Below are 24,604 nucleotides of genomic sequence, written 5' to 3'. Positions count from 1 at the left end.
TAAACCACATAAGTCCCCATCATGGACCCGATGGTGTTATTGTCTGGAGTCGGCGCCGCTCTCCTCACGTGACTCGACCAGCGGTGGTTCTTTAGGGGAGTGATGCAACACTCTGGCCCTGGTTCCTGTTGGCGGGGGCAGAAACATGGCGTGGCCCTCTGAGGGTCCCGTGATGGTCATGTGACGATCGCCCTGAAACATTCACAGCCTCAAGGTGAGATGGTTCACTCAGCTGAGAGCGCCGCGTCTGTTTGTTGAAGAACAGACTGAGAGGCCCGGCAGTGTGTAGCCACGAGCTGCGAGATGTAGGTGTGTGTGTGTGTGTAGCCACGAGCTGCGAGATGTAGGTGTGTGTGTGTGTGTGTGTGTGTGTGTGTAGCCAACGAGCTGTGATATGTAGAGACATGTAGATGTGTGTGTGTGTGTAAGCAAAGAGCTGTGTTATGTGTGTGTGTGTGTGTGTGTGTGTGTGTAGCCACGAGCTGTGAGATGTAGGTGTGTGTGTGTGTGTGTGTGTGTGTGTGTAGCCAACGAGCTGTGATATGTAGAGACATGTAGATGTGTGTGTGTGTGTAAGCAAAGAGCTGTGTGTGTGTGTGTGTGTGTGTGTGTGTGTGTGTAGGCAGCGCTGCTACATGCGCCAACAATGAGCACCAAAGGCCCAAAACACGTGACGCATTCAGTGGGATGAAGTTTCTTTTGGCCTCAGCGACGCCTGTGCCTCACTGCAGTTCATTGATTTATTATTTGTGGTTCTCAACTAGCATTCAAGGATATTCATAATCGACCTATACTTGTATTTGGTACGTCCTTTTTTACAACTTTGATGTAACCTAAAAAATCTAACAAACAGATAAAAATAATACAAGAGGTTGTTCCTCTGGTGTTCAATGAGATGCAAGAACCGTGAGGGGTCAAGAGCTTCCTGGCAAATCAATGAAATATCAACCGACCGGGAATCACGCATTATCCGGCTTCTGGTCTCTGATGAAAACAGAGGAGGAGGAGGAGCAGGAGGAGGAGCAGGAGGAGGAGGAAGAGGAGCAGGAGGAGCAGGAGCAGGAGCAGGAGGAGGAAGAGGAAGAGGAGCAGGAGGAGGAGGAGGAGCAGGAGGAGGAAGAGGAGGAGGAGGAGGAGGAGGAGGAGGAGGAGGAGGAAGAGGAGCAGGAGGAGGAGGAAGAGGAGGAAGAGCAGGAGGAGGAGGAAGAGGAGCAGGACTGTGAAAAGGCTCCAAAGCCAATGAGCAGCAGTGTGTTTGTTGTCACTGAGTTCTGCCCTGAGAGCCCTGAGCTCTGAGCCTGATTTCACTTGAGTTAGAAGCATCGTGAAATGAGCTAAAAACACAGAAAGTCTGAGTTTAGCTTTATTCAGGCTGTGATCTGTTTATATTGTCTGTCACTGGTTTATGTTGTATTGTCTGTCACTGGTTTATGTTGTATTGTCTGTCACTGGTTTATGTTGTATTGTCTGTCACTGGTTTATGTTGTATTGTCTGTCACTGGTTTATGTTGTATTGTCTGACACTGTGTGCCGTGCTGCTGCTGCGGTCCTGGCCAGGGCGCTCTTGTAAAGGAGCTTTTCCTGGCTAAATAATTTTTTTACTAACTAAAAAAACACTTTGCGAGTGCAAAACATTTCCTCAGACTCCTCAGGATCACAGCAGGGCAAATGAAAGGAGTTAGACTCAGAGCAGGATTCAGCCCAATATCCCCAGAGTCAGAGCGGTGGAGGGAACTCTGTGCACGCCTCGTTTATACTCGCCCTTCGCAAAAAGAAAAGGAGGCAGATAAGAGTGGAAGGCGTCTCCAGAGAGCCGCTATCATCGTCTGACCTCAGGGACTTTGTTGAAAGAGAAACATTTGGCCGTTAAAACCTGGACGGCGCAGCTGAGAATGCATCACTGACGCCTCTTATCACGAGGGGTGGAGACAAAAGAAAGTCTGGTGAGAGTTAGAACGACTTCCGCATTGTTTGAATACTATTCGGACGCATGTACTTCACGCAGCACGAGACGTGTAAACCGTGTTCGTCGGAGGCGCTCTGGTTAGATTATTAGATCGTGGCTTTACTTATTATACGTAAGGATTACAAACACACACCGACTCGTACCTGGGGGAGAGCGGGACGGAGCCGGTGACTTGCTCGGGCGGCGGCCCGGGGGGGGGGGCGGGCCCCTCGGCGCTGCTCTCCAGGAGCAGCTCGGAGGTGTTGCTCTCCCCAAAGTCCTCAAAGTGCTCCTCCTCGCCACCGACGACCGGCACCAGCGAGTGGTCGTGTAGCTCAGAGTTCAGGGAAAACCTGAGGGGCACATGACATCGGATTCATGTTAGTGTGTGTGTGTGTGTCAACAACAACAGAGGAGTTTACTTTAGATCTGAGCCGAAAATAGAGGGACATATAAAACTGGAGGTCTGACTGGCTGTGAACAGACACAGAACCACAGCCAACCCGGCTCCATCTCTTTGACACGCCGCGGTTCGAGTCGCTCGGCCTGCTGTGAATCCCAAACATCGATCGACGCCCCCGAAGAAGAGCGCAGCGGTCCAGTTCCACGATCACTCGTCTTCAGAAGGTAATCTGATGACATTAATCCCACAGTCTGCGTTGGTGGCGTGAGAGGAACACGGCGGCGGCTCGAGCGTAAAAGATGTTCTTCCCTGCGCTGACAGGAAGGAGCCGTGACCGCGGCTTTCGGGAATTGTTGGTTGTTTTACCGACTCGACCGAACTCCAAGCGGCCGCTGCAGAGAGGCTGTAAATAAACTCCTCTCACACTCCTTTAACAGGAAAGCTGGAGAGCCGGCGTATCCCGCTGCTCAACAGGAAGCGACGCCTGCGGCGCACGCGGGACGAGGATGTCCGAATCAGCAGAAACACGTTGTGCCTCCTCAGCAAAGAGGACAGACCCCATGTTGCTTGTTGAAAGACAGATGACCGTCCATCGGTCAACTCACAGCTGCAGAGTGAAACCCTCACATCATTTACACACATTGTGTTTGAGGCCGTCAGGCTGCAGCTGCCGACTCGTCCTCCTCTTCTGTCCGTTGAACAGACGATGCCCCGTGCAAACATGTCGGAGTCACTCACCCTTTCCTCCGGCTCCGTGGCCCCAGACCGAGGTCCCTCACACAGAGGTACGGCGAGGAGAGGGAACGCATCTCTGACCGGCCTCCGCCGCCCCGGCCTGAGCGCCGCGGAGCAGCTGGAGTCACAACGCCAGACAGCCACAGAGGAATTCTGAAGTTTCACAGGTTACACCGATTTAAAACCCGCCGGCGACTCTCAAAAGGGCTTTAGAAAAAAACGGCAACGAGATGCCAATCAGAGCCACGCGCCGGCTGCTGCCACCCAGACGAGCCGAGGCGGCGAGGAAGGCTGCGGACCGCGAGCGGCTCAATCAGATCTGAGGCTCAGCGACGGCCTGCTGAGGACAGAGGAGGGCGGGGGAGGCTAATCCCGTGAGCTTCTTAATCCCCCAGAGCAGCGACTCCGACCCTGAACACGGCTCAGTTAGCTGGGAGAACATCGGCAACAATCTCAGTTCACTTGTTGACCTTTTATGTTGCATTCACTCAACATGAGGATGTGTCAGGAGCTGATTGGTTTGTGATTTTAAAATCCCTTTAAAGTGTTTGGGTATTAAGGAACATGCTCGTACTTTCTATAAAAGCTTATCTCCATAAAAGGGAGGTGAGTTAGCGAAGAGTCTCCAACCGACCGGCAGACGGAACCTAAAGGTCATAGAGATGGAATATAAAGGTCATAGAGATGGAATCTAAAGGTCATAGAGACGGAATATAAAGGTCATAGAGACGGAACCTAAAGGTCATGGAGACGGAACCTAAAGGTCATAGAGACTGAATATAAAGGTCATAGAGATGGAATCTAAAGGTCATAGAGACTGAATATAAAGGTCATAGAGACTGAATCTAAAGGTCATAGAGACGGAACCTAAAGGTCATAGAGACGGAACCTAAAGGTCATGGAGCGTTGTTGTTCCTGTCAGCAGAGGGTCGAGCAGGGCAACGGCGTGAATGAACGCGTGGAGGGGGGAGAATGAGATTTGTCAAAGAAAGAAAAAAAAGGTGGGAAGAAAAAGAGCTAACTCAACATTTCCTGGAATTCGAGGCTCAGTCCTGGAAGAGGAAGTCCCCTCCGAGCCGGACAGATGGGCCGTCAGCAGATAAGGCCTCAGCGCTCTGCACTTCCTCCCGTGTGTTTGTCCCCAGAACTTTATCAGCAAGAAGGTTCATGCACAGGCACACCGACTTCAGCTGAGAAACGACTCGTGCTCCCCAGCCAGAGAGGACGCCTCAAACTCAGACCGAGATCAAGTTGCAAAATTCTTTTTAAAAAATGTGATTGATCTGCAGCCAAAAATAAATAATATCTCCAACTCATCCAACTGGCCGTATGCATGTCAGACTGCATTCACATGACACGCCTTCACAATCATTCTGATGTTTGGCTCAGAGCAGAGTTTTGTTTTTGTTCCAACATCGGCCTCCGGTGGTGATTCAGAATCCACCCACAGGCACAAAAACAACAACAACAACATCGTCACGCTGAGAACACGGAGGCCCTGGAGTCAGCGCAGTGGAAGGATGAAGGTTTGTGAGCAGATGATGACGAGGAGAAGACACGATGGCTTCTCCTTCGGAGCCAGGAGGTGGGATCGAGGTGAACGTGAGTCTGACTGACTGACTGTGACTGTTCAGATCCAGGTTGCAAAACAACAACAACACCTGCATCAGATTTAGGACCACATATAAAAGGAATATAAGGATTTATTGGAGGAATCACTTTTGCTAAAGACTCAATACTAAAGTCAAAATAACGCCAACCCATTTTCAAAAGACTTGTGACACAGACAGTGTGTCAGAACCTCATCACATCCGCCCATGAGCAAACCCTCCAGAATGCAGTCCAGAGCATCGAGCCGTTTCTATGTTGACTGCTTGGGCAGTGCTGGTGTCGATGATAACTGGGGACTTTACAGTTCACAAAGTTTATTATATTAACTAGACATTATAAGAAAACAGTGAAAGACTCCGACTCCAGTCCAGAGCCAACGTAAACCCATGAACGTAATAGAAATACAGGAACTATAACCAAACCAGCCAAACTTTACTTTGTGGGATATTGAGCACGTTGCGAAATTCATACCGACCTGTTCCCGGCGTCTTCGGGGTCGTGCAGCGCGGCCTCGATGCCGCTGTCCGTCTCCACCTCCTCGTGCATCTCGGGGGGCGCCAGGGCCGCCGTGTCCTCATCGGTGAAGGTCTCACACTCGCTGTACGTGCTCTCGGAGCCCAGGTACGCGCTGTCCGTCACCTCGTTCTGCTGGAGCCAAACAGAGCGGAGAACAACAAACAGTTTGACACCTGGCGGTCAGCGGGCCGACGGACTGATGCTCACCGGGGCGACCTCCGGTCCACAAGGTGTTCTGATTTAAAGACCGCCGGTCCACAAGGTGTTCTGACTTAAAGACCTCCGGTCCACACGCTGTTCTGACTTAAAGACCTCCGGTCCACACGCTGTTCTGACTTAAAGACCGCCGGTCCACAAGGTGTTCTGACTTAAAGACCTCCGGTCCACACGCTGTTCTGACTTAAAGACCTCCGGTCCACACGCTGTTCTGACTTAAAGACCTCCGGTCCACAAGGTGTTCTGACTTAAAGACCTCCGGTCCACAAGGTGTTCTGACTTAAAGACCTCCGGTCCACAAGCTGTTCTGACTTAAAGACCTCCGGTCCACACGCTGTTCTGACTTAAAGACCTCCGGTCCACAAGGTGTTCTGACTTAAAGACCGCCGGTCCACAAGGTGTTCTGACTTAAAGACCGCCGGTCCACAAGGTGTTCTGATTTAAAGACCTCCGGTCAACACGATGTTCTGACTTAAAGACCGCCGGTCCACAAGGTGTTCTGACTTAAAGACCTCCGGTCCACAAGGTGTTCTGACTTAAAGACCTCCGGTCCACAAGGTGTTCTGACTTAAAGACCGCCGGTCCACAAGGTGTTCTGATTTAAAGACCCACACGGCGGAGCAGACCTCGCTCGCTGCACCATGAGGTGGAGCCCATGAAGCGCTTCAGAAGGTGGATTTATAATCAAGATCATTTATTTATGTGAAGCAACCTGCAGGTTGATCAAACTATGTGAACAAAACAGTCATTTTAAAGATGCTCTGTTGTGAATCTTTGGGTCGAGCCAGTCGTCACGACGACAAACAACAAGCAGACAGGGTTCATACATGTTGACCGATGGATCTACAGGACTTTTCCAGGACTTTAAAGCAGATGTCCATGACCAAACTGACATCTGGGTATAAGCATTAAACATGTAGAACATGTTGCGTATTGAGAGCGTATGCCGGCTGATATGTTGAGCGCCTTTCTTTAAAAAACAAATTAATTATTGTAAACTTGGCGTAAATGAACTTTTCCAAAACTTTTATGATTTAAGTTTTTTCCATGACTTTTCCAGGCCTGGAAATGACCATTTAAAAACTCCATGACTCCTCCAGGTTTTCCATGGCCGTGCGGACCCTGGACAGCCGTCAGACGCAGTCCGCTGGGGTTCAGGATGTTCAGAGCTGAAGCAACGAGCGCCGGCTCTCAACAAACTGCTCGACACGAAGCCCACGCATGCCAGAAGAGAACATCTGAAGCTGCGAGCCGACCGGAGACGCGCTATCAGACGACCGAGCCGTGAAGCGGCGTGAAGGCGGTGGCGTCGGAGAGCGTAACGTACCGTTGGAAACGCAGCGTGGAGACGAGGAGCGGCGCCCGGGGGGCTACCGGCACGCCCAGAGCCCTCTGCCCGCGGCTCGCTGACAGGGAGGCCGGCCGGCCATGAGAGGCAACAACTACAAACGCCTGCTGACCTTCACTGAGCAGAGCGAGAGCACATTTGAGAAAAAAAAAGGAAACTACTGTGACACCTGGGTGAGCTCCGCTGGTCAGGGGGGAGGAGCCAGAGACAAAGTCCAGAGACGAGCACGAGGCAGCCGGAGGGCTCTCCCTCCCCGGCCGGCTGGCGTCAGAGCGTTGAAGTGTTGCTGCCCTCTTAAGATGCACTGAACATGTTCACGAGTTCAGAGAGGTTATGTTTATATCTCTTCATCCGTCTACTGTCTTAACTTCTTACCAAGAGCACAGGTCAGGCCCTCTTGTACAGCGCTTTATTTACTGTCATCTGTATATCCTGGAGTTATTATCATACTTTCTGTTGTACTTCTGGTTGGATGCCAAACTGCATTTCGTTGCTCTGTACTTGTACATGTGTCAAGACAATAAAGTTTAATCTAATCTAATCTAAAGCCACACGATCGGCCGGATAGCCATTTCACCTCTCCTGGCCCCTGGGGGCCTCCCCTGTCCCCGGTGTGACCGTCTACCTCGTGAAGCCGACGGCCCGGTGGCTGAGGGCGTCGCAACCACCGGGTTCTACCGGCCGGCCTGTGCGCCAGGAGAGCGCTCCCGTGCTCGTGGAGCTGTGGAACGCTCCGGCGGGCAGCGGCGGCGCGTCACGCCCGTGTTGCCGTTCGGGATCCCGGTTGTTGTTTGGTTCCATTTAAAGACTCAAAATGTGAGATGGAAATGTGAAATATAGCAACGACAGAAAATATTTAGAGAAGGAAAAGCGTGGAGGACGGGGCGTTGCTTTTCTGTCATGCCGGGCTGAACAGCCTCACCTCTCCTGTTATGAAAGCAAACAGGGCCAGAACAGCGCCGCCATTCAGAGCGGGGGGGGGGGGGGTCTCCTTCAAACATAAACACAAACTTCCCCCTAAACTCCACTGATGGGTTGCAGTAAACAGCAAACGAACTCTAAACTGGACCGTACACATTGTTAGTGCCCATTTCCATTCATATATAAATATACATAACACTGACAATTAGACCTCAATAGAATAAAACTAACCCCGATAGACGCATCATTCGGGAACTATAAGAAACACAGGAGAGGAAGCTCTATTTCTTAGTTTACTATTTGGAACAAATCTAATGTTATATTAAAGATCATTTCACATTTACTGGAACTCAAATGATCCCACCATAAACTTAGTGGTACTCGATCCAGATGAAAGCTCTCCATGCTCCATGTCAGACGACTTCCTTGTGTTCGGGATCCTAAATACAACGAGACTGTGTGAGTGTCTCTTTTATTCAATTTAATAAGCTCAACACAAAATCCACAAGGATGCAATGTTTGTTCTGCCAAAGTAGGTCAGACAAACACCTGATTTCATCTCACGAAGCCCATGAAGTGGACTGAAGAGGAGGGAACTCTTCACTCGGGTCCACAGGCCTGCACTTCTAACCCAGACCAACAGAGGGCGCCGCTACCGTTCAATGTATCACCACTGAAACAACAGCCTGACCCTGCAGCTCAAAGTGCACACAACAGCAGACACATTAACATTCTGTGGAGCGCGGCAACAAAGACGGTTAAATATACAAGTTCTGTGCAGAAGAGAAAGCAGGAATCCCAGATATGTTAACCGCAGCTATAAAAACACGAGTCAACCAACATGTAAAACTGGCACATTCCAGCTACTTCAATATTTGTCAAAGAATACTGGGAATCCTCGAAAGCCTGGCCAGCCAGATGCTACTGAGCGTCAGCCAAACCAGGGTGTTCGGCCTGTGGAACGTTCCCAGAGCGGTAATGACAGCTCTGCGAGCCGCTCACAGAGCTGCAGAAGAAGAGTGAGAAGAGTGAGAGTGCACATGGAGTTCAGTCCTTCACACGCCGCACCGACGGGAACGCGACGCGCGACCGGACCACGTGCGCAACGAGAGCCTCACCTCGTCGTAGTCCTCGGGGCAGCCCACGGCTCCATCGCCTGGGCTGTAGCTCACGCCGTAGAGCGGCGGCTCCGGACCTGTGCGGAGACGAGAGGAAGAACAAACAGATCAAGTCAAACAGCAACAGAGCTCCACAAACACGAGTCACGAAGACCAACGTGCAAACGGACATGAAGAAGAAGGGTCACGGCAGGTCATGATGGAGTTGATCAGATGTACCATGCTACTCCTAATAGACTGGAAACCCACTGTTACTGTGACTTAGTTACTTCTTTCTTAAACATTTAACAAAAATAAGTTATGAAATGGGCTTTCTGTATCGTGAACCAGTTCAGAATAAAATGTATAGGAGTAAACAGATTGATAATGAGACAGCTGGGATATGGCTTTTGTTCCTGCCTAAAAGTATTTAAATGTTCATCTAAATGTCTGTCAAGATCGATGAAGGTAAACTCAGAATGAGCCGACACATACAGGATGATACTCATATACCGTGTCATGTAATCGCATTATCACAAATGTTTGACACATTAATCTAATAATAGATTACAATGTGTTTGTGTTTTATAACTTTCTAATCTACATTTACGCTTCACCATGAAATGAGGACATTCTATCTGAGAACAAAACACATTTCTCTTTGTTCTGCAAAGGAATAACTAACTCCGCTCTGAACTGGGGTTGATAGTAAATATCTAGATTTGACAACCTGGTATTTCTGCCTGTAGTGTGTTTGCTCAAGAGCACAATCAGCACATTTTAGAGAGCGAGTCCAAACGGCCCGACTGGCATATTTACAGTCGGCACACTGAGCGGATGTGACCGTAAACATTATGCAACGTTTACACTCGCGTTTCAAGGGCTGTAGAATGTCACGTAAGAGGTGTTGGGGCAAAATACAACAATAAAGACAAGGAGCCAGATCCATTTCAAAACGGGTCAACACAGGCCTCTGGACAGAGCGCCTGCAGACCAGCGATGCAACCAGAGCCGGACGAGGCGGAGCCGCCCGGCTCGGGTGTCTGGTAAACAGAGCATAAGACCCAGTTGCATAAGGCCCAGTTGCTCTTGGAGACTCACACACACCACGAGGCCGTTAAAGTGAAATGAGTCTTCACCCAATGGGAAGCTGGCTCCTGTGTGACCAACACACCTGCAGGCTTTTGGCGTGGGGTCAAGATGTTCTGTTGCTCCAGACATGCCACAGCAGGGGGCGAGGCCCGTCCACGGCAGAGGCATGTCCACGGCCCGCGGGCCCGTCTTTATTGAGGCGCAGAAAATCACATTCCAAAGAAGGTGGAATGCAATTAAGTGAATATTTAGACCGGATAGGGTGGTGGCTGGAAGAGCAGGTTTGTGCCCTGCGATCGCAGCGTAGGAGGTGGAGAATAAACCGGTTTACGGATCTCGAATAAACTGTCAAACAAACGATGCATCGTCTCTCCGCCGTCACAAGCAGAGTGGAATTCTGGCGGCATCGTGCGAGCGACCGGGGGAAGTCACACGTCTGTTCTTCACACACGAATGGGAAAATGTCTCCCAGCTAAAAAGATATCTGCACCGCTCTCCACAGAACAACAGAGTGAAAAGGAGCCCGACCGATGACATCACGGCGACACGATGTGCGAGTTCGCCAAACAAACCAAAACACTACTTTAATGACACATGACCACAATTCACGCATGACAGACGGCCGTCCACCGCCGTCCTTCAGATCGATGATGCTTCTCACAGCTCGTGTTTTACATGCCCAAACAGGCAGGTCTGTGTCGTCCGATGAAACGACGCGGCGCTGCAACCCGTGAAACGTGTGAAGCGGAGAGGACGTGAATTATTGAGGTGAATCGGACTCTGTGCCGAACCCCATCCCGTCGCCACTCGGCCCGCGTGCTTCTCATGCTTTCCAGCGCATGACTTATTCATGGCAAGAGGAACCGGAGCTGTGCAACCCAGAGAGAGTGGGAATGCTGCCTCCGATCAGTCGGCCGGGTGGATCGAGGGAAGAGGCGCGCACTACTGCGACGACGTCACCGCAACCCGAGCATCGTGTCAACGCGCCGGTGCCGTCAGCGGCGGCCGACACTCTCGTTAAGGAAATGACGACCCTAACAACGTCCCTCTGGGGTGGCGGATCCATCGGTCCACTCACCGTTACGATCGCTGAGCTCAACCTTAAAGTCAAGAGTTGGATGAGATTATATTTACGGCGGAGGAGACCTGGAGACACGACCGCAAGACAGGCTTCTGCAACGTATTCATTTTAGGGGCGAACTCCAGAATATGAGACCTTCCAACATGCAGCCTGTACTGCCGAGCCTGTAAAGTGGAACAGGAGGGCAGTAAAGTGAGACAGAATGAGAGCCGTTGGGTCCAGTTAGAGAGACATTGGGTCAGTCTCCTGCCTTTGCTTTCTAAAGCCTCCCGGCAGCGGAGCGATGGAGGTGAACTGTGTTGACAACGATATTTAGCGCCATGGGGGGCAGAGAGACGACGCCAGATGCTGGAGACTAAAGCTAGGTGCACCAGTTTGCAGCTGAGGTTGTTGTTGTTGTTGTTGTTCTCCCGGTCAAGAACAGGATGGACTTCAAACACCTACTCATCACCTACAAAGACAGCCTGGCCCCTCCCCCTCTCTCTGACTCCTCCCCCTCCACGCTCCAACTCGTTGCCTCAGGTCCGCCGGCACAACCGCTCTGAAGACCATCAGGACCAAGCGCCGGACCTGGTGGACCGGGCCTTCTCAGCACCCCCCCCTCTGGAACTCTCTCCCCATCCACATCAGTCAGGCTCCCACCCCCCCATCATTTAAGCCCTCAAAACACACCTCTTCAACTCTTTCCCCTGCTGACCCCTGACCCCGATCCGACCCACACAGCTCCTCCAGTCTGCTTCCCTTCTCATTGTTACCACACGTCCTGTTAGTTACCTTCGCATTGAAAATGCGGAAGGTTATGTTTTGATCGCCGTGTATTTATTTATTTATTTGTATGCGTGTTATTCGCAAAACTCAAAAAGTATTGAACCGAATCGCATGAAATTTGGTGGGATGATTGGTTATTATCCGGGGACCAGTTGATTACATTTTGGGATCGATCGGGTCAAAGTTCAAGGTCAAAGGTCATGAACAGGTCAAAATCTTCTTGAATCGCATGCAATTTGGTGGGATGATTGGTTATTATCCGGGGACCATTTGATTAGATTTTGGGATCAATCGGGTCAAAGGTCAAGGTCAAGGTCATGGAAAGGTCAACATCTTTTTTTTACCATAGCACGATACATTTTTGTCCAATTGGCATTGCCCAATCTTGTGATATGTGAAGGTATGCGCTCTACCGAGTGCCCGTTCTAGTTTATTTATTTATTTATTTATTTGTATGCGTGTTATTCGCATAACAAAAAAAGTTTTTAACCGAATCGCATGAAATTTGGTGGGATGATTGGTTATTATCCGGGGACCATTTGATTAGATTTTGGGATCAATCGGGTCAAAGGTCAAGGATAGGTCAAAATCTTCTTTTTACCATAGTGCGGTCAATTCTTATACAATTGGCATGCAACTAATGCCAACATTTTCATAATTCAATGCCCAATCTTATGATATGCGAAGGTATGCGCTCTACCGAGTGCCCATTCTAGTTTGTTTTGTCTGCTTCCTTTTTGTTTGGTTCTGTTTGCCTCTTGTCCCCATGTGAAGCGTCTTTGTGTACTAGAAAAGCGCTATTCAATTCTAAATTATTATTATTATTATTATTATTATTGTAGAATTGTGTCAGCAGCAGGTTAGTCAAACAATCTCTCGAAATGTAATAATAAATACATTTAGTAGGTACGTTCCACAGATCATTCACTATAGTCTTCACAGGCCAATAGTCAATACGAGTGAGAACACGATGTGACACGCGCCCCTGACCACAGGAATAGAGGAGTGATAGATAGATAGATAGATAGATAGAATAGAGGAGTGATAGATAGATAGAATAGAGGAGTGATAGATAGATAGAATAGAGGAGTGATAGATAGATAGATAGAATAGAGGAGTGATAGATAGATAGAATAGAGGAGTGATAGATAGATAGAATAGAGGAGTGATAGATAGATAGAATAGAGGAGTGTTACAACGTGACTGACCTCCATTGCTGATGGCAGAGATTCCTCGGTGGAAGTCTTCAAAGCTGATCACTCCCAGTCCACTGGGGTCCAGAAACTTGGCCAGATCCTTCACCTGAAAGACAAAACACGACGTTCAGATCTTTAGTTTCACCGCAGCAACAAAAGAAAATCCCTTTCTCAGAACCGGATCATTTGTTCTGTTGCTTCAAGATGATGTCATCAATTGAGTAAGAAGAGGAGGAGGAGGAGGGGGGGGGGGGGGAACGACGACTACTACTTTACTGCAATGTTTACATACTGACTTTAACGGAAAAACACATCCAGTCAATAATTGAGCTGAAGATAAGAAACGCAAAACTACTGCAGTAGTTCCTAAAGGAACTCTTCCTTCGGGTCATTTCACTGTCATGACAGTTTTACTGCGGAATTATGTCATTTACAAGGTTTTGATTACGGGAGAAAACAGTCAATAAAACAACTTCTGACCTCCTAAAGAAAATCTTCTTTTGCTATCACAAGTGTTTCTGGCTTTATTGGAGTCATGAGTTTAAAGTGTGCAAAGGCTAATAAAATATAAAAAATAAAAGTATCCTTTAAAGGCTTTCCAGTTGCAGACAACTCGTCATCACCAGGGACTCTTTAAGGTAAGACATAAACAATGGCTTGGAGAATCATTCTTACATGGAAAGTCAAACCCACGTTTATTTAAATGCATGTGTCTATAAATGAAGCGATGTCGCCTTTGGTTATTATCCAAGATGGCGCCGCGGATGGCTGCCTCGGTGGTGCGCTCTCTCGTGTTTTTTATGTTTTTGTTTATTTGCATGGTTTTCAGCACTCCCTCTACGATTACTTTTTCTTGAGAAGAACTCATGAATGTTCGACTTTCCATTCCTCAAACCCTTTCACCGGACTTTACAGACCCAGAAACTTGTTTGGAGATATTGGTTGGAGGAGCAGCTGCTCTCTGTGGAGCGCTGGTTCGACTGCGAGAGCGCGGGTTCCCAACTCCGCTCCCCTCGCTACACCTGGCTAACGTCCGCTCTCTGCCCAACAGAATGGACGAGCTGCTGCTCCTCAACAAAACAAACAGGGATTCATCAGGATCTTCTGCCCTGTGTTTCACTGAAACATGGCTCGGTGAGTACATCCCAGACAGCATCCTCCACCTGCCTCCACCTCCACCGCGCGGACCGCGTTAAGGAATTAACGGGGAAAACAAGGGGAGGAGTCTGCTTTTATATAAACGAAAGTTGGTGTACAGATGCCACAGCGCTATGGAAAATATGCACTCCTCACCTAGAATCCATATCTATAAACTGCAAGCTGTTTTATTCACCGCGGGAGTTTTCCTCCTTTATTCTTGTCGGTGTCTACATCCCACCTCAAGCCTGCGTTAGCAAAGCACTCCGGCACCTCGCTGACCAGAGAACCAGCACGGAGCGAAAACACCCAGACTCTCTTCTGATTATCCTTGGGGATTTCAACCAAGCAAAACTCAGCCGCGAACTTCCGAAATACAGGCAGCACATTAAGTGTCCCACCAGGGACAAAAACACACTCGACCACTGCTACACAATCCTGAAGAACGGATACCGCTCGGTTTCCCGTGCAGCTTTGGGACTCTCTGATCACTGCCTGGTTCATCTCCTCCCAAGCTACAGGCAGAAACTTAAATCTGCAAAGCCTGTGGTGAAAACCGTGAAGAAATGGACCAACGAGTCGAAGCTGGAGCTACAGGCCTGCTGTGACTGCACTGACTGGAGTGTCTTTGAGGCTGCATCCACATCACTTGAGGAACTCACTGAAACTGTGACGTCATATATCAGTTTCTGTGAAGACATGTGTGTACCCACCAAAACGTACTGCATCTTTAATAACAATAAACCGTGGTTCACAGCAGGGCTCAGGCGGCTTCGTCAAGACAAAGAGGAGGCCTTCATGAGTGGGGACAGGATCCTGTACAACCAGGCCAGAAACACATTGACTCAGGAGATCAGAGGAGCAAAGAGAAGCTACTCTGAAACGACCCAGCGTCAGTGTGGAGAGGCCTGCGGGACATCACCAACTATAGGAAACCCTCCCCCCACTCCATGGAGAGACGATCTGAATGTGTTTTACTGCAGGTTTGATCACCCCACATTCACACCCCTCACCCGCTCCAACTCAGACCTCACACAGTCATCTGCATCCCCTGGTATCACCTCCCCCCTCCCCCTGACCCCCCACTGACGGTCTGTGAAGAGGATGTGAGACAGAAGACGAGGAAGGCAGCAGGCCCAGACGGTGTGTCACCCTCCTGTCTGATCAGCTGGCCCCCATCTTCACACGGATCTTCAACAGATCTCTGGAGCTTCAAGATGTCCACCATTGTGCCTGTCCCCAAACACCCCAAGGTAACCTGCCTGAATGACTGGTGGAGGAGGAACTGAAATTGAAATTGTGAAGTTCCTCGCTCCACCATCATCCCGGTTCCCAAAACATCCTCCATCCCTGGGCTGAATGACTACAGGCCCGTCGTCTGTGGTCATGAAGTCCTTGGAGAGACTGGTCTTGACCTATCTGAAGGGCATCACAGGCCCCCTGCTGGACCCTCTGCAGTTTGCCTCCCGGGCAAACAGGTCAGTGGATGATGCAGTGAACATGGGGCTGCACTCCATCCTGCAACACCTCCACTCCCCAGGGACCGATGAGGATGCTGTGGACTTCAGCTCAGCGTTCAACACCATCATCCCAGAAGTCCTCCTCACCAAACTCACCCAGCTCACTGTGCCTGCCTCCACCTGTCAGTGGATTACAAACTTCCTGATGGACAGGAAGCAGCAGGTGAGGCTGGGAGAAACAACATCCAGCTCCCGGTCAGTCAGCACTGGTGCTCCTCAGGGAGGCGTGCTCTCCCCACTGCTCTTCTCCCTCTACACGAACGACTGCACCTCAGGAGACCCATCTGTTCAACTCCTACAATGTGCAGACGACACATCAGTCATCGGCCTCATCCGTGATGATGACGAGTCTGCATATAGGCGGGAAGTTGAGCAGCTGGTCCTGTGGTGCGGTCGCAACAACCTGGAGCTGAACACGCTTCAGACTGTGGAGATGACAGTGGACTTCAGGAGGAGCCCCCCAGCCACCCCTCACCATCCTCAATAACACTGTGTTGGCTGTGGAATCCTTCAGGTTTCTGGGATCCACAATCTCCCGGAACCTGAAGTGGGAACCTAACGTCAACACAATCATCAAGAAGGCCCAGCAGAGGATCTACTTCCTGCTCCAGCTTAGGAAGTACAACCTGCCTCAGGAGCTGCTGATCATGTTCTACACCGCAGTTATAGAGTCTGTTCTGTGCACTTCAATCACTGTCTGGTTTGGATCGGCCACCAAACTGGATCAGAACCGACTCCAACGGACAGTCAGGTCTGCAGAGAAGATCATCGGTGCCAACCTGCCCACCATCCAAGACCTGTACACCTCCAGAGTCAGGAAACGGGCAGGAAACATCACTGCAGACCCCTCCCACCCCGGACACTAACTATTCAAACTCCTCCCCTCTGGTAGACGCTACAGATCACTGCTCGCGAAAACCTCCAGACACAAAAACAGTTTCTTCCCCCTCGCCGTCTCACAACTAAACAATAACCCACTGGAGCATATATATATATATATATTTATCCCTGCACTTCTCACACTCTCCACTTCTTCTGGCACTACTGTTTCACAGCTACTGTATATAGCCATTCCTCTTGTATATACTTTAAGTCACTTTCTAAAACTTCTTAGACCGTTGCACTGTTTGTTCTGTACTGCACTGTTTGTTTGTTCTGTATTGTTTTGTGTTGTAATGTATATTTTGTGTAAGCACTGAGACACTTTACCAAGTCAAATTCCTTGTTTGTGCAAACTAATTGGCCAATAAAACTGATTCTGATTTCATGCACAGAACCGCTGCTGCACTGTTGGACGATTACATAAGTTCACCTGCAGCCGGTATATTCCTACAGTCGGTAACCTGGCAACAGGCGGACCTGCACTTCAGTAACTACAGGACATCAGAGCAGAAAGAACAACAACAGGGCACCTGAGTTCACCTGTTACCCCATTCAATGCTTACTATTACTATCTGGTTCCCAATGAGCTGACCTGGGTGATATGCGCCTGCGGAGCTATTCATGCCGAGCAATCCCAATCTATTGTCAGAATTAATAGACCAAGTCAAATGTCATCTCTCAGGCTCCATCCCAGCATGACACTAACCTATTATTACCGTCATTTAAGGCGTGCAGTCCTTGGCAGAACGAGCTGGGGAGGAGCCAGAGCACGTGGAGCGAGGCTCCTGTGCTTCCAGCTCGCTCTTTACTCCTCCATAAAGCCACCGGGTGAACATGGCCGCTCCCCATGACCTCCATTCTGTCTTCAGCGCCTTTTTATACATCAGTTACACGTGAAAACAAGATGATCTGTCGGGATGCCGAGGTGTGGCTCAGGAGGCTCATGAAGCCGACGCTCCCAATGAACTCGCTCCAACAACCGGCTTATGATCTGGGTTTGGTGAATTCCGCCCGGCCGCACCGAGAGGGGGGCGTGGCCTATCTGACCGCGGTGGCTCGCGCTGCAACGACACGTTAGCATCCGGCTGCTCGTCCCACGGCTCGACCTCTCCATGCAGCAGAAGTGTTTCAACTTGTGAAACTCGACTTGGCTGAGGTCAGCTGGTGGGCGGTAGAACACAGCTTTTAGTTTCCCCGTTTCTTCTCAATGGAACATCGCCGCTCGCAGAACACGAGGTTGTTCCATGAGGTTGTTCAGAAACACCTCGACACAAAGAGATGAATCACGAGCGCCTGAGCGCCTGTGATCGGTTTACATAACTTCTATCATAACCAGTGAATTATTATTAGATCTTGCGTGTGCAGTAAGTAGGGCAGTGTTCCATCGTACCGTCCGCTTCGACACTCGCTGGAGGAGCCGCTGGACGAGGCGGCCGACATCAGACCGGTTCAGCGGCGCCGGGCCCCTCGGGTCCTGCGAGCCGAGCCCGTTGGCTATTCCTAGGTCCAACCTCAAAACTGGAGGCGAGTGTGAATTCAGTCCGGTTGTATTTCGGCCCCCAGACCCCGAAGAAGCCTCTCCACAGCTGTTTAAGGGCCCCATGTGCACCAGGTCAATGTGATGGTGTTGTGTTGCGTCATGATCTCTGGTCCCTGGTTGTCTTGACTGCGTCTGGCCTGCTGTCTGACTGCCTCTACGATGGTCTTGTATGGTTCTCTCAACATGATATATAATTACTGTTACACAGTTTACTGGCATGACGTTTTGGCAGGCTAAAAATGTTTTTCATTAAAAAAAAAGTTGTATAATGGTACTTTGTGGATACGTCTCAATTTAAATACCTCATATTTCAAGGTTTCAAGTTAGTTTTTTTTCCATTTGTGCAGAGACCAGCAGTCCAGACACATTGGAACTGTGTTGCAGGACTCTGAGTCCACAGAGGTACAAAAACACGAATAAAAAGAACAAATATACATAAAGGTGGTAGAATATATCTGTCACTTTGACTTTTGTTGTTTTGAAGAAAATGCAATTAAACAGTGTTATATAGATAATGTATTGTGGAATAATGTGCATTGTTACAGCTAACAAGCACGGCCCTGAGAGAGTGAACACAAACAAACCAAAGGAAACTCAGCCGAGAAGGCACTCTGCCCCCCCCCCCCGAGGGGATTTCACGATATAGTTCTGAAACAAAACTCTGATAGCCGTGCTCAGAGGCCTCGTGGGTTGGCAGTAGATGCTAAAAAGAAAAAAGGCAGAATGATCTTAGGATATAAAACACACTAAAGTGAACTCCAGAGAGGTTCAGGCCATGGGACATTCCACTGTGGATTAGAGGGTCAGGGCATAAAGCAGCGGGTGAGGGGAGGCAGGCCGGTCGGGAGTCGACTGACGAGAGCGCCGCCACCACAATGCAGCTCAACGCGGCTTTTGTGCAGAATCAGGGTCGAAAGCAGCGAGCGGAGCCGATGCGCGGCGGGCAGAATGATCTGTTCAGGAACGGAATTCGAAGATGTGGCACAGCCTGCGGGACAGTTCCCATTGGAGGCCAATGTCTTTCTTTCCAGGTACTAAAACTACAGTAGATCAGATGGTTTCACGACACAGACTTGACAACCACGGCCTTTAAATCAGGCGTTCTTCTCATAGCGGTCGGTAAATAATGTAGAAACTGGTCTGCTGAGAAAGAGATCTTCTTGCATGATTGCTGTTGAAATGTGATTAAACGTTGATGTACAACAGACTTTGTTTCTCCACCACATAAAACTCACATTCGAGCCACAGTGACGCTCGTGTGTGTCGTATGCACGTGGTCACGCTACCATACGAGTTCTGGGGGAAACATTTGCGTCCGACCTCACGAGCAAACACACATGCAAATCCCTCATGAAGCTCCTGCTGTGTCTGGCATATTTGCAAAGTGGCGCACAATAGTTCATATGCAAGGCCTGCTCCTCGCCCGCAACCCTGACAGAGTAAATATGAAAACTCAATCTTTCTGAAGAACGCCTCTTTTAGACCGCTTTAGCTAGAAAGCTCCCCGTCACGCCCCGAGTGTGACCATTAACATTTACACTGGGCTTACAGGCACTTTACCATTCTGATTGCTTTAAAGTGTTACTTATGAATGTTCTTAGAACCTATTTCCTTGTGGTTTCCTCAACCACACGGCTAAAATACTTGTTTTACCACCACGGTCCACAATATATTTCTCTAATCTGCAGGCGGGGAAGTTATTCAAACCACTTCCACCTCCAGATACTGAACTACATGGACACCGCAGGGCAGAGCGTACTCAGATATGAGAAGCACACATGTATTGCAAACTGATATCAGAAGAGTGACCCTCTGCTCCCTCAGAGAAGAAACATCGGCTCTCTGACTTTGGCTGCTGGTCGGCCGTGTTGGATCAGACCCGACTCCCCACTGGTCCTTGAGTTCAGCTAATGAATCCCAAATCCACGGAAAAGTTACATGCATTATATAACATTCCACAAATTCTAAAGATAAGTCTGCTTTCTTATTGTAAATGAGAACAGGCCAAAGCCTCCGTCTCTCTCTCTGATCACGAAAGGAGGAAATGTGAGCGGAGTTTCTTGGAAGAGCACCACATAGCTCTGGGAAACCAGATATTCGATAGCAGGGAGAATAAAAAAGGCAGGCAGGTAATCAATCTGCACAATCAGGTTAGCGGTCCGCGGGAAAAAACTTGAAGAAACGAAAGATCCAAAGGAAACGGCTGCAATCTGGATAGTCGGGAGGTTTAGCAAGAGAACCCAAACGGTACGGAGTCACAGGGAAACGGATCATGAAATAACTCCCAGTGTCAGGTAAATGTCTCACCTTTAGCCTGCCAGGCAAAACAACAGGTGGAAATGACTTACATTAAACTAACATGACAAAGCTCTGCTCCTCTATCCCTAAAACCAGGCCGTGGGCGGCTGGTGGCGGCACACAAACCACGGACTCCCTCTGACTCAGGAGAATACGTTTGACTCCTAATCCGTCACAGTTCCTGCCTGGAGAGCCACAGAAACCGACGCGCCACACGGGGCGGGTCAGGGGCCCCAGGGCGCTCGGACCCGGAGAGAAGGGATTAAAGAGCATTAGTGAGCCAGCACTGTGTGTGGAGGACCAGCCACCAGACACCCAGAAGCCTCGCTCACAAGAAGAGTTGCATTCAAGCTGGTGAATGTATTGCATAAATAAATATGTTGCCTGAATCAGCCCCGCGGCCAGAAATCAACAAATATAAAAACAAAAAGGGACATACAGGACTGTCTCAGAAAATTAGAATATTGTGATGAAGTTCTTTATTTTCTGTAATGCAATTAAAAAAACAAAAATGTCATGCATTCTGGATTCATTACAAATCAACTGAAATATTGCAAGCCTTTTATTCTGATTTATTGCTGATTATGGCTTACAGCTTAAGAAAACTCAAATATCCTATCTCTAAATATTAGAATATCATGAAAAAGTATACTAGTAGGGTATTAAACAAATCACTTGAATTGTCTAATTAACTCGAAACACCTGCAAGGGTTTCCTGAGCCTTGACAAACACTCAGCTGTTATAAATCTTTTTTTACTTGGTCTGAGGAAATATTAAAATTTTATGAGATAGGATTTTAGAGTTTTCTTAAGCTGTAAGCCATAATCAGCAATATTAAAAGAATAAAAGGCTTGCAATATTTCAGTTGATTTGTAATGAATCCAGAATGCATGACATTTTTGTTTTTTTAATTGCATTACAGAAAATAAAGAACTTTATCACAATATTCTAATTTTCTGAGACAGTCCTGTATATTCAAATGGATTATCGATACTGCGAGTGACACTAGATTAGTGTTCTTGCGTCATGAGGAAACCGAGATGAATGAGTTTATGAAGGTATATCGTGCTCATCAGGGCACACTTGACGGGTCGGTTACCTCGGCGGCCGGTCGGGTGACATCATTGTTTGCAAATGGTGTGATCACTTGCCGGAGCTCAGTCTGATTCTCGTGAACAGACGAGCCCGTCTGACAGGAAGAGAAACGCACGGCATTCTTACTCCGAGTAAAACGGTTTAGTTAATAACTTTAAATAGATTATGTGGTGACTTATTTTAATGAAGCAAACAGCTTCTCTTCTCTCGTCATTTCGTAACGCATCGAATAATGTATGACATTTGAATTTGAGGAGTTGTTAGCGTTTCCAGTAATGGTGAAACTATTTCACGGGAGGGCCCTGAGCAACACAAGGGGGAGGGGCCTGTGCAACACAAGGGGGAGGGGCCTGGCGGGGTGACGTCTCCAGAGAGCATTCCCAAACTGCAGGATATGCAAATGAGACAAGGAGTGTTTTAGGAGAGAATTAATTACAGCCAAGATGCTTGACAGACTTATCCGGATGCAAACCCAAATCCTGACCAAATATAGCTGACCCACTAATCCATGCATGGCTGTCATGGTGTGCAGGAGCCACATCGATAACACTGAATGTAAGGAGCTGCTTTGTTGTGTTAACTCTGCGACACAATATCAATAGAGTTCATTAAAACATTCAAACTCATAATCAGGGCCCAGATTTCGTAACGACACAAAAAACATATAAATTGCACCAAATAAAAAACAATTATCACCAAAAAAACACACTTTTAAAGAAAAGTGACTTGCAAATAGATGGAGATCCTAAACAAGTTGAAAAGCTGTTAGCAAAGGAACGTCATTGAATTAAGCAGCTTTTTTGAAAGAGGTTCAGCAGAAACATCCATTATAAATCATTTATGTCTGGAGTAGGTTCACAGAGCGGCAGTCGGCAGGCGTTACCCCGCAGCAGCCGACTGAAGAGGCCTCACCTGATCGGCCCCGTAGGCGGCAGCAAACTCCATGAACTCCTCAATGCGGACGAAGCCGTCTCCATCTTGGTCTAAAGCATCGAACACAGCTTTCAGCGGGGAGACGTCCTCCTCCCCCGGAGTGACGGCCGAGACCATCGGCAGCGAGTCATCTGCCTCCATCTGAAACAGAGAAGTGCTCTCCCCGGTTGGCTCTCGAGTCCGGCCGGCCTCAGGAGAAGTCGTGTGTAAATCCTGAACTGAGAGGTCAAAAGAAGCCCCTCGGTGACGATCTGTTCCTGCGAGCCGGCCGCCGTCCGTCGCCCTCTCCTCTTCCCTCCGTCCGGCCGCCGGGTCGGGAACACGTCCGCCCGGGACCCCCGCCCGGGGTTTCGCGCCCAGAGTCTCCTCGCCGTGGACCTCGCCGGCAGCCGCACAGATCCAACGCCATCGTCCGATTCCCTTGATTTGTGTCCCCGGAACAAATATCGTCCTCCATCAAATGCGTGGACTCTGTTTCCCCAGAGCAGGTCTCCGGGAGCAGAGCTCCCTCCTGGGCGAAGACATCGTCAGCCAGAGTCAGCGATGGAGCTTCGGCCGACAGACGCAGAGCGCACGAGTCATTCCCCCCCCGTTGCTCCGGAGTCACACTTCTGTTCACAGTCGCTCCTGCATGTTCCACCCCCGACTCCTCCGCCGATGAATCCGACGGAACGGGTCTATCTGCGCGGATACCGGCGGGAGGAATGTCCGGACGCAGACTCAGACTGCCGTCGCAGTCCGGAACCTCTGAATCCAACAAAGGCACGGATCCCTCGCTGCGCTCCGGTGGCTCGTGGACTTTGTTTGGTGGGAGGCGGTTCTCAGGTAAACCTGGCAGGGCCGAGCTCAAGGCGAGAGGCAGATCGGTCACTTGATCGGGGAATAAACCTTTGTCTCTGGTTTCAAGTGACAAAGTCTCCCTGCCTTCGCCCTCCCCCCCGGCCTCCTCCTCCTGGGACAGGTCCACCAGCTCCTCGCTGACACCCTGTGGGTTCAACTCGCCCGGGGACTCTGGAGGGAGACAAGAGAACCCATTTGAGAGGTCCACCAACAAAAACGGATCCCCCGTGTCGGTATCGGAATGCCCGTCTGAAATCTTTGATGGAGAGGCCGGTGGACTGAGGCGTGTTGACTCAGGCTGACGACTGAGGGCCCGCGAGCTCTCCAGACGGGCCTCCTGCGTCCGGCTCGGCTCCTCGTGGGCACAGCTTCGTTCAACCACATCACGGAGTTTGGGAGGAAGAAGCCACGACAGAGTGAAGTCACTCAGTTCATCGGGTCTCTTTTCTGTGAAGGACTCTATGTGAGAAGTACCACGAAGAGGAGCTTTGGAATCACCGAACTGATCTCCATCAAACGGCAAACCTCCGCCGGGGAAATCAGCGATATTTATTAGGTTGTCAAACTCGACTGGTTTGTCCAGGTGAAAGTTGTCTCTCTCTCTTTGTTGTAAAGTCTGATCCTGGTCGTCGTTTCTGAAATCCAAACCAGTCTGGCCACCTTTGTTTTGGCAGAGCTCGCCTCTATTGTCTGAATCCAGTGGGTGAGATCCGAGAGGAAGCGCGTGTTCTGACTCCCACTGTGTGGGCCCCAGAGGGCCCGGCAGGGCCGGCTGCTCCATGTAGATCTGTGTGTTCCGCTTCACAGGAGCCGCTGTATCATCTCACTGCGGCGGGCGATCCACCTCTTCAGCTTCAACGCCATGTTCTCAGACGGCACTGCACGCCTCCAATGAAGTAGCGTAATGGATGTGTGCGGTTCCGACAAACATCGGCGAACGTCACCTCTGACATTAAAAAAACAAAACAAACAAAAACACGTTTCAAATAGTAGTGTAACGTTGTAGGGATACCATTAGTAGCCGTAGGCGGGTTTATGAACCACGTCAGGAAAGGGATTCACACATAATGTGTGGTTTTAACCTCAGTAGCTGACTTCTTGGCAACAACGCAACCGGTAGTCAAAGTGACTCTGACCTGCGCCTCCGGCCGGCATGGCGGCCAGAGAGCTGGCGAGGCGCCGCCATGAAGACTCAGCGGGAAACCGACGAGGCGCGCGCGCATCTTCTGCTCGCGAGACAATTCAACGAAATACAAACGTGCTCGTTAAGACGCCCCCCGGTGTTTTGTCAACATGAGCTCTCCCTCCCTCTCTCTCTCTCCCCCTATCTCCCCCCTCTCTCTCTCAACCAGATTATCCAATCTTATCCCGCGAGGTAAACCGGCGTCGCCAGAGCCCTCGCGCCTCAATAGAACCTCGAGTCATACGA

At 49.6% G+C, this 24,604-nt stretch overlaps 1 protein-coding gene across 3 annotated transcripts in view; it reads right to left on the bottom strand.

Moving 5' to 3' along the window:
- rab11fip3 (RAB11 family interacting protein 3 (class II)) overlaps nucleotides 1-23,973 on the bottom strand; it is a 30,862-nt gene extending 6,889 nt beyond the window's left edge. For 2 of the 3 annotated variants that reach the window (XM_056429161.1, XM_056429163.1), the window contains exons 1-5: nucleotides 22,315-23,973; nucleotides 12,942-13,035; nucleotides 8,814-8,890; nucleotides 5,170-5,342; nucleotides 2,110-2,298 (exon numbers count right to left, since the gene is read on the bottom strand). In XM_056429161.1, the coding sequence (XP_056285136.1) occupies nucleotides 2,110-2,298; nucleotides 5,170-5,342; nucleotides 8,814-8,890; nucleotides 12,942-13,035; nucleotides 22,315-22,476 (695 nt within the window). In that variant the 5' untranslated portion in view covers nucleotides 22,477-23,973. The remainder of the gene's footprint in view (nucleotides 1-2,109; nucleotides 2,299-5,169; nucleotides 5,343-8,813; nucleotides 8,891-12,941; nucleotides 13,036-22,314) is intronic. The other variant, XM_056429162.1, reaches the window with a different exon arrangement.
- Nucleotides 23,974-24,604: the final 631 nt, after the last annotated feature.

This window comes from Pseudoliparis swirei, chromosome 13 (genome assembly GCF_029220125.1).
Source record: "Pseudoliparis swirei isolate HS2019 ecotype Mariana Trench chromosome 13, NWPU_hadal_v1, whole genome shotgun sequence".
NCBI lineage: Eukaryota > Metazoa > Chordata > Actinopteri > Perciformes > Liparidae > Pseudoliparis > Pseudoliparis swirei.
The sequence above is the reverse complement of the archived record's forward strand: the minus strand, read 5'-3'. Positions and strand labels throughout refer to the sequence as shown.